The 16,163-nt window shown below is 46.8% G+C and overlaps 1 protein-coding gene across 2 annotated transcripts in view; it reads left to right on the top strand.

Annotated features, from left to right (window-relative positions):
• The window catches only part of MID2 (midline 2), a 151,677-nt gene that overhangs the window by 98,412 nt on the left and 37,102 nt on the right, over nucleotides 1-16,163 (top strand). For both annotated transcript variants that reach the window (XM_070951739.1, XM_070951738.1), the window contains exons 3-4: nucleotides 3,820-3,927; nucleotides 14,421-14,569. In XM_070951739.1, the coding sequence (XP_070807840.1) occupies nucleotides 3,820-3,927; nucleotides 14,421-14,569 (257 nt within the window). The remainder of the gene's footprint in view (nucleotides 1-3,819; nucleotides 3,928-14,420; nucleotides 14,570-16,163) is intronic.

Below are 16,163 nucleotides of genomic sequence, written 5' to 3'. Positions count from 1 at the left end.
TCCAGCATCTCGTCTTCGATCCCTTGGGACAGATCACGCCCTCTTAGCAAAGCTAGAAATTCCAAAACTCAACTGGCCTTTTGGAGAAAAAAAAATTCAGCAATGGCAGAGTTGAAGAGTTAATGTGCAATTTCCCTCCCTCAGCTATTTGCTTCCTCCCCCCTACTTTCCTGAGTAATTAAATACTATGCACCATATAGGAGAGTGATGTCAAACCTGTTTACCCCCAGGTGCTGAAAGTGTGTGCGCAAAATAGAACACTTGTGCATGCTCACACCCATAATTCAATGCCCCCATGTGCCCTGCCCCCCTACACATGCGCGCATGCCCTTCCCCCCCCCCCCGCACTCTGTTTTGGGCCTACCAGGCCTCCCTGAAGCCTCCGGAGGCTGGTAACGGCCCATTTCCCGACTTCCAGTGGGCCTGGCAGGCCTGTTTTTCACCCTCCCCAGGCTCCAGAGCCTTTCCTGGAGCCTGAGAAGGGAGAAAACAGCTCCCCCCCCGAGGCACTTCAGAGGCTGAAAATGCCCTCCCAGGTAAGGAGGGAGGGCCAGGTAAGTACAAGGTTTGCTTCTGTGCAAACCTTGTACTTACCTGGCGTCCAAAATGGGCTGTGTGGAGACTCCTGGGATGAGAGGGGCAGCATGGGCAGGGCCAGCCAAAAATCAGCTGGCTGGCAAGTGCATGTGTGCTGGAACTGAGCTAGGGCAACAGCTTGCGTGCCCGCAGATATAGCTCCGTGTGCCACCTGTGGCACATGTGCCATAGGTTCGCCATCATGGATATAGGAGGATTTCCTGCAATGCAAAATGTTAACATTTTCTAAATGTTAGCATTTTCTAATTTTGTCGGAACCCCTGCGAAAAGAGATATAACGGTCCTCTTTTTGTCTCCTCTAATCTTCATGATTATTTTCCTTCCTCCCCAGAGGCTACCTTTCTGTATTGGGGAGGGGAAAAAAATGAACAGATTCATGCTGCCCATTTTTTAATGACATGGCATGTGGTGCCAATGACTCATGGAGGGAAATTTCTCCTGTGTTAAACATCCTTCTGTCTGTTGGCTTCAAACGACTTGCAGATGCCAGGGAGACCAGCGTGGCAATACAAAACAAACCAACTTGCACACGAATTGTACAATGAAACATAGAGCTCTTCCATTCTGTGTGCATTGTGATGTTTGAAGGGGGAACAAGGGGCAAATGTGTGCAGCCATGAAACTTTGAATCCAGACACTGTTTTTGGTTTTGGTTAAAGGCACTGAGCTTGTGTGGGAATTCATTGTTGGAATGTATTTTTATGCAACAACTACAGTAGTATTCAGCCAGTAGATGGCAGTGTTTACAAGTGTGGATCTATGGTATATTTTCTATGCTGTTTTGTTTTAAGTGGAGTTTCCTGTTTTCTGCTACAGTTAATACAGTTGAGCAGTAAAGCACATGGTGACTGTACTGTTTGTTTGCTCTGTGGTGCTATATATAAACAGAATTTCTAATAGCTTGTCAGCTGGAAAGCTGACAGTCTGGGTTTGAGACCCACTTGATGGTATGAGCTCCCGTTCCTGCCATACCTCCTGCCCACCTAGCAATTCGAAAGCATGCAAATGTGAGCAGATAAATAGGTACCACTTCAGTGGCAAGGTAACAGCATTTCATGCTCTTTGGCATACAGTCACATTGGCCACATGCCCACAGAAGTGCCTTTGGACAATACTGGCTCCCTTGGCTACGAAACTGAGATGAGCATCAGCTCCTAGAATCGGACACCAATGGACAGGGGAAACCTTCCCCTTTTCAGTTGTCAGCACACAACGGAGGATGGAAACCAAAATTGTTTAAAAAACATGTAAAATTGGTAAGATAAGAATGAATGAGCTTGCTCTAAGCATGCTTTAATAATCTGCAATTCTGAAGACAGCCACTGATGCGTATGTTGGATATTCTCTGAGGAATTCACTATGATGTGGATTTAAATCACAAGCATACATAGGCACCCACAATCCCAAAGCCCTCTTCTTAAATTTTACAGAAAAGCTTTTTGTGTAACTCATGCCTTCTCTTTTCCACCCAGCCGATGGCTTTTGGCTTTTGATGAGTAGACCAATGAGAAATAATCACCACGGGGAAATTACATATGAGGCAGGAATGTATAGTGTGGGTTGGTAATGGAGCACAATTTTTCAAAATGAAAAGTAGTCTCAGGAGACAGCGGGGAGAGCAAGCAAGCTACAGGAAAGGAGGTGTTGCTTGTCCCTTTTCCCCCAAGGGCTGTTTTAATTCTCAAAATCTGTCCCGCCACCCCACAGATATATCCCAAACCTCATTTGGAATAGTGGTATCGTTTTGTTTGGGAAAACACACGGCAAGTGTAAAAATGATGCTTCTCCTCTGATCTGGATGGCAAGTGTCTATTCTAGCGGTGGCCCTCCAGATGTTGCTATACTTCATCTCTCATCATCCAGCTGTGAGGGACAATGAGAGATGTAAGCCCACAATATTGGGAAGGCCACCAGTTCCAACCCAGCCATGATAAATTCAGCAGTGGGTTTCGCATATTCTTACCACTGGTTCGCTGCGCGTACGCACGCTTGCTTCATATACACGTGTGCCTTCCACACATGTGCTTTGCTTGCGTGTGCGCCTTCCGCACATGCGCCCGGCTATGACAATGTGGTTAAATAGAACGGCATTATGCCGGGGCAGGTGGCCACCTGCAGTCGCCGCTACCAGTTCACTTGAACTGATACGAACCGGCTGAATACCACCTCTGGATAAGCTGTTCTGACCTGCAGCATTTTTTAAAAAAATCCCGCCTTTATTACTGTTTATAAGTAACTCAAGGCAGCAAACAGAAGGCAGTAACATTCCTTCTTCCTCCTCTTCCCCCCCCCAACAATCCTGTGAGGTGGGTTGGGCAGAGAGAGAGAGAGAGAGAGAGAGAGGGAGGGAGGGAGAGAGAGAGGGAGTGACTGGCTCAAAGTTGGCCAGATAATTTTCATTCCTGAGGTGGCTGCCCAATCTCTTCTTAAAAACCTTCAGTGTTGGAGCACCCACAACTTCTGAAGGCAAGTCGTTCTACTCACTGTCTACTGCTGATTGGCCCAAAGTCAGAGAGTTGGTTTTCATGTGTAATGCGGGACTAGAACTCACAGTCTCCTGGTGACTGGGTCAAAGTCACTCAGGTGGTTTTCATGCCTATGGCAGAACTAGAACTGCCTGTCTCCTGGTGATTGGCCCAAAGTCACCTAGCTGGTTTTCATGGCTAAAGTGGGGCTAGAACTCTCTGTCTCCTGGTGATTGGCCCAAAGTCAGAGAGTTGGCTTTCATGCTTAAGGCAGGACTAGAACTCCCTGTCTCCTGGTGATTGGCCCAAAGTCACCCAGCTGGTTTTCATGGCTAAAGTGGGGCTAGAACTCTCTGTCTCCTGGTGATTGGCCCAAAGTCAGAGAGTTGGCTTTCATGCTTAAGGCAGGACTAGAACTCCCTGTCTCCTGGTGATTGGCCCAAAGTCACCCAGCTGGTTTTCATGGTTAAAGTGGGGCTAGAACTCTCTGTCTCCTGGTGATTGGCCCAAAGTCAGAGAGTTGGCTTTCATGCTTAAGGCAGGACTAGAACTCTCTGTCTCCTGGTGATTGGCCCAAAGTCACCCAGCTGGCTTTCATGCCGAAGGTGGGACTAGAACTGACGATCTCCCGATTTCTAACCTACTGCCTGAACCACCAGACCAAACTCTTATAGCATTTGCTATAGACATGACATAGTCCTCACTCTGTTCCATTCTTACCTGTTCCTCCTTCCTTTCCATTCTCTCTCCTCTTTAGGTTAACACAGCCATGCATGAAGCCAAACTGATGGAGGAATGCGATAAGTTAGTGGACATCATCCGCCAGCGTAAGCAAGTGATCGCTGTCAAGATCAAAGAGACGAAGGTAGGACAGCGATGCTGTTAGGAGACGGGTGGGTTGGAGTGTTTAATGGAAGCTGCTGATTGAGTGGGAAGCCCACTTTATTGCTATTTTTGAGTGTTCTCTTTAGGCCAGCTGTTCTGTTGTGGTGGTAGAACCTCAGTGCCCTGTGTGGCTGGCAAACCAGCTCCCTTTATGAGTTTATAGACTACTTTCCAGAAGATCAACTCTTCCGTTGTCCAATTGTTTGGTTTCAAAATGCAGTGCAACAATAATAGCAACAGCACTTAGACTTATATACCCCTTCACGATGCTTTACTGCCCTCTCTAAGCGGTTTACAAAGTCAGCTTACTGCTCCCAACAATCTGGGTCCTCATTTTATCGACCTTGGAAGGATGGAAGGCTGCGTCAACCTTGAGCTGGTCAGGATCGAACTGCTGGCAGTGGGTGCAATTATCCTGCAATACTGCATTCTAACCACTGGGAAGAAGGAAGGAAGGAAGGAAGGAAGGAAGGAAGGAAGGAAGGAAGGAAGGAAGGAAGGAAGGAAGGAAGGAAGGAAGGGCAATAGCACTTAGACTTATATATCGCTTCACAGTGCTTTACAGTCGTCTCTAAGCAGTTTACAGAGTCAGCATCTTTCTCCCAACAATCTGGGTCCTCATTTTACTGATCTCGGAAGGATGAAAGACTGTGTCAACCTTGAGCCGGTGAGAATCGGAACTACCGCTGGCAGTCAGCAGAATTAGCTTGCAATACTGCACTCTAACCACTGTGCCATCACAGCTCTTAATCTTAATAAGTATTGTGGTTATGGTCAGATTCCCCAAACCAGCCACCACAGAAATATATTCCCTAAACAAATACACCGCGATCAACTTAATATTCCTGAACAGTTCATAAACTACCAACTTAAGAACTTAGCCATCCGAGAAAACTTGGCTCCTTCAGTAACCAAGTGTACCGAGTCAGTTCTTGGATGGAAAAAAAAAATATGTTTCTTACATGGGTGTTACAAATCTCTCTGCCTTGTGAATCACCCATAACCTCTAGAGGCAAGTCGGTCCACTAATGAACTGTTCTTACTGTCAGGAAATTTCAACCTTAGTTCTAGGTTGCTTCTCGCCTTGATTAGTTTCCACCTGTTGCTTTCTCCAGAAAGGATAAGGCGAAATGCTTCCTTGAGGACTTCCTCCTTGCAGGGTTTGACCAAAGCAACATTTTTGAGGTGTTGTGTGTGTGTGTGTGTGTGTGTGTGCGTGATATAAAATCTGCTTCACATTTTACCATGCTCCTCTCACTAGGCATTGGTAGCTCCCTCTCCTTCTGACTCTTCCTCCCCCCTCCACTTTTCTGTCTCCGGATCATCTTCTTGATGAGTTTGGGCATAAATGAACCATCCATCAACCCATTAAATCTCAGCAGGAGAGTCATTTCCTTGTGCAAACAGCTGTTTGAAGCCTGGTCTGCCTGCTGCTTGCTGGAAATGAGCACCTTTCTTTTACATAGCGTTGGCTGTGACATTTTCCGGTAATGAAGAAGGAAGGAGAGCAGAGCAAGATTGGCAGGAATAGGAGGGTTACCTGCAGATTTTGGCAGGGTAGGAGAAAGGAGGCTGCTAATTGTTCTGCACAGCTGCATTGTACTTAACGTCCTGCTGGAGAAAACCCAGAAGATATCCAAGATATCCATTTCTTAGGAGAGCAAAGCCTCTGTGGTGCAGGAAGAGTCAACTCATCCAAGAATACAAGTGTTATTCTTGGACCAGGTTGGACTGCTTGTCCATGAATTCCAGGGGACTCCAATCTCTTTGTTCTGGCGCAGTGGTTGGTTTCTACCGGTTCACCCCGGTTTGGGCAAACTGGTAGTGGTGGTGGTGGGAGGCTCTGCCCACCCACCCGGATGTCATCACGGATGCTCTGCGCATGCGGAGAAGGGATGCGCGCGCACACGAAGCGAGCTCCCAGTTCTGAACCGGTAGCGAAGGCAAGTGAAACCCACTACAGGTCTGGGGGCACCTTTAACATTTTAAAAAATATCTTCATAAAACAACTGTCCTGATGGGTATAGCAAGCCACGAAACACTGATTTCATCAATCAATCAAAATAAAGCTGGAAGAGACCTTGGAGGTCTTCTAGTCCATTCCCCCTGCTTGTTGTGGCCCGTCAGTGGCCTGTGCAGCTAGTAGCTGATTCAGACAGCAAGGAGGCTGGTGTGGTGATGCACCAGCAGCCTGTGCAGCTGGCACTCGAGTCAAACAATGAGGAGGCTGGAGAAGATGCGGTGCCAGAGGCAGGGATTCAGCCAGGGCCTTCAGAACCTCCAGAAGCTCCCTTAAGTGAAGAGGATGAAGAGGAGGAGCCTCTTCTCGATGCACGGGCGCGCAGAGCTGCCAAAAGGCAGGAGTGGCTCCTCAGGAGGAGGTCTCCTTGAGAGTAAGGCTTGGGGCTAATTGGCTACTCCCTTAGCCTATTTAAGGAGGAATGCCGACTGAAGCAATTTTCAGGGAACAACTTAGTTCACATACTTTCGTGTCTTGTCTTGCTTATCTTATCAGCGTCCTGCAAATTGCTTCTGGGCATTCTGCCAACCATAGTAAGCTTTCAGTTATTATTCTTTGAATTCTTGGCGGCTGTTAATGCAATTAATTAACAGCTGTTGTTGTAAAATACTGGTTTATTTAGTAAACTAAGGTTTGAATGGACTTTGTGTGTGCTGCGTTCTTTGGGGTCCATAGCTGGGTAGAACACTGCTCAAGCAGGAGACCCTAAACCCATGATGGTGAACCTATGGCACGTGTGCCACCGGTGTCACGGGGAGCCATATCTGTGGGCGCGCGAGCGTTGCCCTAGCTCAGCTCTGGCACACGAAGCTGATTTTTGGGCCTTCTGGGCCCACCGTAAGTCAGGAAATGGGTTGTTTCTGGCTTTGGAGAGCCTCCGTGGGGGGGGGGAGGCCGTTTTCACCCTCCCCAGGCTCTTAGAAAGACCCTGGAGCCTGGGGAGGGCTAAAAACGGGCCTTGAAGTCCCAGTGGAAGTCAGGAAATGGGCCATTTCCAGCCTCCAGAGGGCCTCTGGGTGGGTGGGTAAGTCCGTTTTCGCCCTTCCCAGGCTCCTAGAAAGTCTCTGGAGCCTGGGGAGGGTGAAAACCAGGCCTACCGGGACCACCGTGCCATCGTGTGCCAAAAGCGAGGGGAGCACAGGGGGTTGTGTGCGCATGCGCGGGGCACATTGAATTATGGGTGTGAGCATACGCAACCCCCCCCCCCCACACGACTGCAAAAAGGTTAGCCATCACTATACCATTTCAGTTAGGTGATTGTTCAGTCTTTTCTTTAAAAAACCTCCAGCGATGAAGCCCCTGCAACTTCTACTATTTTATGTTTAAATTTTGTTTAATATTTAATATTTTAAAATATATTTAATTTACTAGAAGACCAATTGAAGGAAGCTCTTCCTCACCTTTCAGGTCACTAGAACATTCTGTATTACTCCTGCCTGCTTGGGTTGATTATTAAAATAGAATACAGAGTTGGAAGGGACCTTGGAGGTCTTCTAGTTCAACCCCCTGCTTAGGCAGGAAACCCTACACTGCTTCAGACAAATGGTTATCTAACCTCTTCTTAAAAACCTGTGTTGGAAATTCACAACTTCTGGAGGCAAGTTGTTCCACTGATTAATTGTTCTCACTGTCAGGAAATTTCTCCTTAGTTCTAAGTTGCTTCTCTCCTTGATTGGTTTCCACCCATTGCTTCTTGTCCTGCCCTCAGGTGCTTTGGAAAATAGCTTGACTCCCTCTTCTTTGTGGCAGCCCCTGAGATATTTGAACACTGCTATCCTGTCTCCCCTGGTCCTTCTCTTCACATGCCCAGTTCTTGCAACTGTTCATCGTATGTTTTAGCCTCCAGTCCCCTCATCATCTTGGTTGCTCTTCTCTGCACTCTTTCTAGAGTCTCAACTTATTATGGATCCATGTAGACACTCACCATTTTCACTTTCTAAAAATGCCTCTAGAGCTTATTCAAGACCCAGAAGCGTTCTTGTCAATAAAAGTATGCTAGTAACTTCCCCAGTAGGTTAGTCTGACTTTGCAACAAGCATCATTCAGATCTGAAATGAAAAGAAGCTTTTTAAAATGTTAAATTCTGGGAGTTTAGCTGGGAGGCAGAGAATGGATGGAGGCGGGGCCAGCCAAAGGTAGTATTTACCAGTTCTCTGAACTACTCAAAATTTCCACTGCCGGTTCTCTGGAACTGGTCAGAACCTGCTGAATGCCACCTCTGTTCTGGAGGTAATCTACTTGTCTTATAAAATGACTACAGTCTGATTGTTTACATCAGATGGCAATTTTTGTTTAAAACAGAAAAGGAAAACCCAAATAATAATTTGGACATTTGTAATTTGTAATTGGGTATGTCTAGTTTAATGAAAAGGAGGTCTAGGAGTGACATAATAGCAGTGTTCCAATATCTCAGGGCCTGCCCCAAAGAAGAGGGAGTCAAGCTATTCTCCAAAGCACCTGAGGGCAGGATAAGAAGCATTGGGTGGAAACTAATCTAGGAGAGAAGCAACTTAGAACTAAGGAGAAATTTCCTCTGACAGTTGGAACAATTAATCAGTGGAACAACTTGCTTCCAGAAGTTGTGAATGCTCCAAAACTGGTAGTTTTTAAGAGGAGATTGGACAACCATTTATCTGGAATGGTATAGAGTTTCCTACCAGAGCAGGGGGTTGGACTAGAAGACCTCCAAGGTCCCTTCCAACTCTGTTATTCTCTATTCTGTTCTTACATCTTTTTTTCCTTGGCTAAAAACTGAAACAGGATGGTGTAAGATATCATATTGCCATCATATTCAGTGCTGCTTTCTTTGAATGTTTGCCGTTTTATCTTTGATAACATTCCCTGCGTTTTATTTCTCCTCTCGTTAATGGTATTGTGACAATATAGCTGACGGCTTTTTAAAAATTTATGCTGTTTGTGCCTTCCCAGGCATATCCTTTTTCTGGGGATGCTTTCTTTCCTATATCGGCTCTCGCTGATTTTCTCAGTGACAGTTCCTTGCATGTAAGCAAGAGACCTTTTTATGCTGGAGGGAACTTTAAGGTGGGATTAGGTGAGAGTGTCGTGTAGGAAAGAAAACAGGTATTGGAGCTGGAGAGAGAGAAAGAGAAAAGAGAAAGAGAAAGGAGAGAGAAGAGAGAGAGAGAGGAGAGAGAGAAGAGAAAGAGAGGAGAGAGAGAGGAGAGAGAGAGAAGAGAGAGACAGAGAGAGGAGAGAGAGAGAGGAGAGAGAGAGAGAGATAGAGAGAGGAGAGAGAGGAGAGAGAGAGAAGAGAGAGACAGAGAGAGGAGAGAGAGAGAGGAGAGAGAGAGAGAGGAGAGACAGAGAGAGACAGAGAGAGGAGAGAGAGACAGAGACAGAGAGAAAAGAGAGAGAGGAGAGAGAGAGAGAGAGAGGAGAGAGGAGTGTGAATTCTTGTCAACAAAGGGGAATGTTTGCAGCTCAGGGTTGAAATGAGAAGTCCTTGGTACCTCTCCGAGCTTGGTGATTTTCTTGCAGATGTTTCATTCATGCTACCACTGATGATGTTACCTAGTGGGATAATGAAACATCTGCAAAAAAAACCCCATCAAGCTCAGAGAGCACCAAGGACCCCTCATTTCAACCCTGAGTTACAAATATTCTCCTTTATTGATATCACAAATGGGCGTCAAACACTTCAGAAAACGCACACTAGCCCTAATAATGTTACCTAGTTTGGGAAATGAAACACCTGCAAGAAAACAACCAAGCTCAAAGAGCACTAAGGACCCTGCAATAATCCTCCTCGTCCTCGTCCTCGTCCTCGTCCTCGTCCTCGTCCTCGTCCTCCTCCTCCTCCTCCTCCTCCTCCTCCTCCTCCTCCTCCTCCTCCTCCTCCTCCTCCTCCTCCTCCTCCTCCTCTCTTTTCTGCAAACCCCACTCCCTTCTAGCACTGATGATGTTACCTAGTTGGGTGATGAAATGTCTGCAAGAAAACAGCCAAGCTCAGAGGGCAGCAAGGACCCTGCAATCCTCCTCCTCCTCCTCCTCCTCTTTTCTGCAAACCCCACTCCCTTCTCCCCCAGATGATGTTACCTAGTTGGGTGATGAAATATCTGCAAGAAAACAACCAAGTTCAAAGAGTACCAAGGATCCCGCAATCCTCCTCCTCCTTCTCTCCACACAACCCACTTTATTCTAGCACTGATGATGTTCCCTAGATCAGGGGTCACCAGCCTTTCAGACCTCAGGGACCACTAAATTCACTAAATTTTAAATCCCACGGACCACTAATATGATCTGCCTAATGACCGGCTGGGTGGGCGTGACTAGATGGTCATGTGACTGGGTGGGCATGGCCAACTCATCGCCTCCCCTCCTGGGCTCCTTAGGGCCCCAACAGGAAGCAGTTGTTCGAGCTAAGCAGCCACAACGAGAAAGAGTTGGCAAAAGAGCTGGCTCAGTTCAAATTGGATCTGGCTGAGAAGGAGGCTCAGCAGAAGCACCTCACTGAGGACTACCAGCATAGGCTTTCCAAGCAGAGGGAAGACTTGCGGGAGTCGCGCAAGGCTGGGTACCGGCCCTTGGAGGCTCAGCGGGCTGAGATGGTCAGCCAGTTCCAGGCCATGATACAGTCCCACTGGAACAAGGCCCTCTGGCTCTTCGCCACCAGCGGCGCTTCCCTCCAGCCTTCGCCAAAGCCCGATACCAAGAGGCCGAAACAGACATGTCAGAATTTCTGCCCCACTCCGACCCACACAAAAAGACCTCAAATGGGGAAACTCTTTGCAGCAACACAAGTGTTCATTGCACAAATCCGTCCCAGGGGCTTTAGCTTGAGGACCCCCGATTTAGTGCAATATTAAAATGCAAATAATTTTTCTAACTCCCAACAAAAAGGTTTCCGGTTTCAGTTTCACTCTACAGTGTGTAATTTCAAGCAACCATCGTCGTATTTTCATCCAATATTTAGCTGCCAGTGGACATGTCCACCATTGGTGGAAGTAGGTTCCATTGCTATGCCCACATTTCCAGCACTGTGGAGATGTCCCGGGGAACATTTTAGCTAATCTAAATCTAAATATTGGATTGACTAAATGGTATCTGATGCTGCACATAATCACTGCAGGGAGACTGGCATTCGCACAAGAATGGAAGAATGAGGACTTACCAACAGATTCAAAAATAATTTATAAAATCATGGAATGTGTGGGGTCTGACAGACTTACAAAACTGATCAAGGGTAAAAGAGACTCAGATTTTTTTATAGTAGTTGGAACATGTGGTATGATTGGATCCAGAAACGATGGGAGAGAGACAAAGGATAATGTTGGATTATAATTATAGATGATGGTATAATTATGGTAATCAATAAGTATTGGAAATGTAAATTCGTATATAAGAATCTGTAAATAGTTTCTATTTTTACTTTCTGATTATTGGTGTATATATACATGGATATTTTGGTGATGTTACACCGTGATAGAAAAACTATTATACCAAAAAAAAAAAAAAAAAAAAAAAAATAATTTTTCTGCGGACCACTAAAATTTTCTTGCGGACCACCAGTGGTCCACGGACCACCAGTTGGTAACCGCTGCCCTAGATGGGTCATAAAACATCTGCAAGAAAACAACCCAGTTCAGAGAACACCAAGGACTCCTTGCTTTGTAAGCCAGTGTTTGCTTGCTTACAAACATTGTATTGCCTTTCATCTAGGATTCCTGAATGCAAGAGTATAAAAGAACAAAACCAAGCCAACACACACATACAAGTTTGAGCAGAGCAAAGGTAAAAGTTCCAGGGGGAGTAGGAACGGAGTTGAGACTGCCATCAGGGCAAGGGTTAATCGCGCCTTCTTTGAGGGAAGTGACAGGGACCCACAGAGAGAGATGCTGGCGCATTTCAGCCATGGGCATGGGTCTCTCCTACTTTCCCATCACTTGTCAGAGTGGGCTCAGACTGACAACCGGCTCTTGGCAGCTACTTCAACTCTGATTTAGAAGCTGACAAGGAAGTGTTTGGAGAGCTATTGTCATGTTTTCCCGCTTCCTTGCAAAGCATAGAAATAATCCAGTAATCTTTGGGAAGGCATCGGGTTGAGCTCTGTATGCAGGGTGCATTTCTCTCTGAAAGGGGCAGCTGTGATCAAACTACAACCTTCCATACACACAAACCGTTTCGTTCACATTGCACCAGAGATGGGATAAAACAATATCGTTATGTAGTATATGTACAATGGTGGCAAAATAATGGCGGAATGCTCTGTTGTGACCTAGGCCCAAGTAGGTATTATCAGACGCAATCAGTTCAAAAACAAACAGATTTTATTAGAACAGCTGAGAATTAACTCATTCTCAGCATAGTCCAAACTAATTCAAAACAAATTCTTCATAACACAATTCTTCAGCCTTATCACCAACCTTGGTCTACTTTGGCAACCTGCCAAAGGCTTTTCTTGGCAAAAGTTCAGAAGCAGAAGACGCCAACAAGAAATAAATGCAGCAAGACAAGAAACAAATCTATCAACGTTGTTTTCCCACAAAGAGCACAAGAGCCATTGCTGTTTTTTTAAGTCTTCTGGGAGGGGCCAATCATCTCCTGGCCTTACTCCCGAGTCATCTTTTTTGCTTTAGCTGCTCTTGCCTTCTGGCAGCTCTTCTCATGCGTGCACTAGGAACAGGCTCTTCCTGTTCCTCTGCCTCTCTGCTGTCAGCCTCTGGAGGCTCCGGAGTCCGCACATCATTCCCAGAGGGCCCTGGCCCCATCTCTGCCTCTGACGCAGAGCCCTCATCTGGGCCTTCCCTAGCCTCCAGGACTGGCCCATGTTCTTCCTCAGCCTCCTCACTGCCAGCTCCGCAGGCTGCTGGCGGACCACAACATGCTTGTACACTGTTCCTTTGGGCTCCAATGACTCTGGGGGAGCCATAGAACATAGAATAATAGAGTTGGAAGGGACCTTGGAGGTCATCTAGTCCAACCTCCTGCTCGAGCAGGAGACACAACTCTGGTGGGTCCTCGTCCTGTAGGAACAGCTGCACACAGAGATGGGGGCACTTGGTTTTAGTTTAAGCTGAGTCACAGCAAAGCAAGAACACCACAAGGCACCTGAAGGCCAGACAAGGAATAATGGATGGAAACTGATCAAGGAGAGATTCAACCTGGAAATAAGGAGAAATTTTCTGACAGTCAGAACAATCAACCCATGGAACAGAAGTTGCCTTCAGAAGTTGTGGGAGCTTCATCACTGGAGGCTTTCAAGAAGAGATGGACTGCCATCTGTCAGAAATGGTGTAGGGTCTCCTGCTTGGGTGGGGGATTGGATGCCTGCCTGCCTGCCTGCAGATAGTCAGTCAGTCTGTCTGTCTATCTATCTATCTGCCTATCTACCTACCTACCTACCCATCCATTATCTCTCTCTCTCTCTCTCTCTCTTTCCCTCCATCCATCCCACCCACCCACCAACCCACCGATCGATCGATCGATCTACTGTATCTGTCTATCTATCTATCTATCTATCTATCTATCTATCTATCTATCTATCTATCTATCTATCTATCTATCTATCATCTACCCTCTTTCCTCCAAAATAAGGCCCAACCGGAAAATAAGTCCTAGCATGATTTTTCAGAATGCTTGTAATATAAACCCAACCCCCCAAATAAGCCCCAGTTAAGTTTGTTAGGCAGATAGATCCATTTAGTACTTTATTTTCCCCAAAATAAGACCTAATCAGAAAATAAGCCCTAATGCGTCTTTTGGAGCAAAAATTAATATAAGACCCGGTCTTATTTTTGGGGAAACACTGTATCCATCCATCCATCCATCCATCCATCCATCCATCCATCCATCCATCCTATTTATGGGCCATGGGAAGTTAAAGAAATGTAGTGACTTGCAGAATGAGTGTTCGGTGAAAATAAGGATATTCACACCTGCTCCCCAGTTGCTTGACCATCAAATTAGTGCAAGAAAACCACATGCCATCATCCAGGAGTATTTCTTTAAAATTCCCTTTGTCCCTCCGAAGCAAAATTTGGAATTGAGAGAACGGCAGTAGTTTAAAAAAACAAAACAGGAGAATATCTGTTTCTGGGGTTAGCTAAACATGACAGAGGGCTGGAGGGAGAGTGGAAATGTTTCCATGAATTCGTTAGGGAAGCATTATGGAAGCTGCTAATGATTCCGTCGGCTTCTAAGCACATATTATCCTGCAGTCTGAAAGTCTGGCCCCCCGTTGAGAAAGTCCCTCCCTGCCTGTAGTTGCTACAACACTTCCTTTCCCAGCATCGAGCTGGCAGCGAGACCACCCTGCAGGATCTGGCTTCCCATCAGCTTTCTTTCATCTGCTAGTTCATTCTCTCCCTTCGCTCCCCTGTCCCTTAATTTTAAAGGGATGCCTTAGACACCTTGCTGTTTCCTCCAAACAACGATGCGTGTGCTAATGAGATTCCGGTTGTTGCTGTAGCATCCTCTGTTTTCCTTCCCCAAAGGTGATGAAGCTGAGGAAGTTAGCCCAGCAGGTCGCCAACTGCCGGCAGTGCCTGGAGCGGTCCACGGTCCTCATCAACCAAGCTGAACACATCTTGAAAGAAAGCGACCACGCGCGGTTCCTGCAAACGGCGAAGAATGTGGCAGAAAGGTACCACTCCAAAGATAAAGTGGCGGTGTTGTTTTGCTAAGGTGTTGTTTTGCTAAGAGTTCTGAAGGCCCCCTCCGCGGTTACTGTCTTCCCAAGGAACCTGTAACCAGGGGTGGAGTTCAAAAATTTTAGCAAGGGGTTCTCTGCCTGGTTGCATGGTGGGCGTGGCCTACTCGGCCTCCTGCACCATGGTGGGTGAGGCATTTTTGTCCTCCCCAGGCTCCGGAGGTTTTTTTCGAGCCTCCGGGAGGGCGAAAACAGCCTCCACAGGCTCCAGAAGCCCTTTGGAGGCTGGAAACTTCCCAAACTTCTAGTAGGCCCATTTTTCACCTTCGTGTGCGCCTTGCACTTATCTGCATCCAAAACGGACCGTCTGTGGGGACTCCTGGGAGGGGTGGGGTGGGTGGGGCCAGACAGGAGTGGGATTTGGGGGTTCTCCGAACTGCACAGAATCTTAGCTAGAGGTTCTCCTGAACCCCTGCGAACCCCCAGCAGCCCACCCCTGCCCGTATCCCAGGTTTTGTAAGTTTCTGAATGTGTATGAAGATTTTCAGTCATCCAGGTCACGGTTGTCCCAAAGGTGCTTATTTTCAAGAGGCAACTGGACTTTCTGTTTTTTTCTTTGAAGATGTTTTGCTTCTCATCCAAGAAGCTTCTTCAGCTCTGACTTGGATGGTGGGGATTGGAAGGATTTATACTCCTTGCAGACAGTGGTCATTTGCATTCTTTTAGAGAATCATTGAGGCCACTTGGAGGTTTGTCTGTGTCCTCAGGGTCACCTGAGTAGTACAAACAGGTGTGGCGCCTTCTTGGAACTGCTGAAAGAACTGTGTTGTAGACTGGAGATAGATGATGTTGTATCCCACCCACCCCCTCTGTTGAGAGAGGGCAGAGAGGACCACTAGTTTGGAAAAGGGGTCAAAGAGGCCATCTATGTCAAAGTGGCTAAGACACTGAGCTTGTTGATCAAAAGGTTGGCAGTTCAGCAGTTCGAATCCCTAGTGCCGCGCAACGGGGTGAGCTCCCATTACTTGTCCCAGCTTCTGCCAACCTAGCAGTTCGAAAGCATGTAAAAAATGCAAGTAGAAAAATAGGGACCACCTTTGGTGGGAAGGTAACAGCGTTCCGTGCACCTTTAGCATTGAGTCATGCCAGCCACATGACCACAGAGACATCTTCGGACAGCGCTTGCTCTTCGGCTTTGAAATGGAGATGAGCACTGCCGCCTAGAGTCAGGAACGACTAGCACATATGTGCGAGGGGAACCTTTACCTTTACTTTCTATCTCTAATCTACAACACAGTCCTTTCCACAGTTCCTAGAAGGTTCCACACCCATTTGCACCACTCAGGTGACCCTGAGGACACAGATAAACCTCCAGGTGGCCTCAACGACTCTCTAAAAATATACAAATGACCAGCTGTCTGCAAGGAATACAAATCCTTCCATTCCCCACCATCCAAGTCAGAGCTGAAGAAGCTTCTCGGATGAGAAGGGAAACGTCTTCAAAAGAAAAAATCCAGAAAGTCCAGTTGACTCTTGAAAAAAAGCACCTTTGATTATAAATTCCGGAATATTCCTTGAGTAGCATTGC

Source organism: Pituophis catenifer, unplaced genomic scaffold (assembly GCF_029215685.1).
Source record: "Pituophis catenifer annectens isolate HBS135680 unplaced genomic scaffold, rPitCat1.0.hap2 SCAF_11, whole genome shotgun sequence".
In the NCBI taxonomy this organism is placed as follows: Eukaryota; Metazoa; Chordata; class Lepidosauria; order Squamata; family Colubridae; genus Pituophis; species Pituophis catenifer.
The sequence above is the reverse complement of the archived record's forward strand: the minus strand, read 5'-3'. Positions and strand labels throughout refer to the sequence as shown.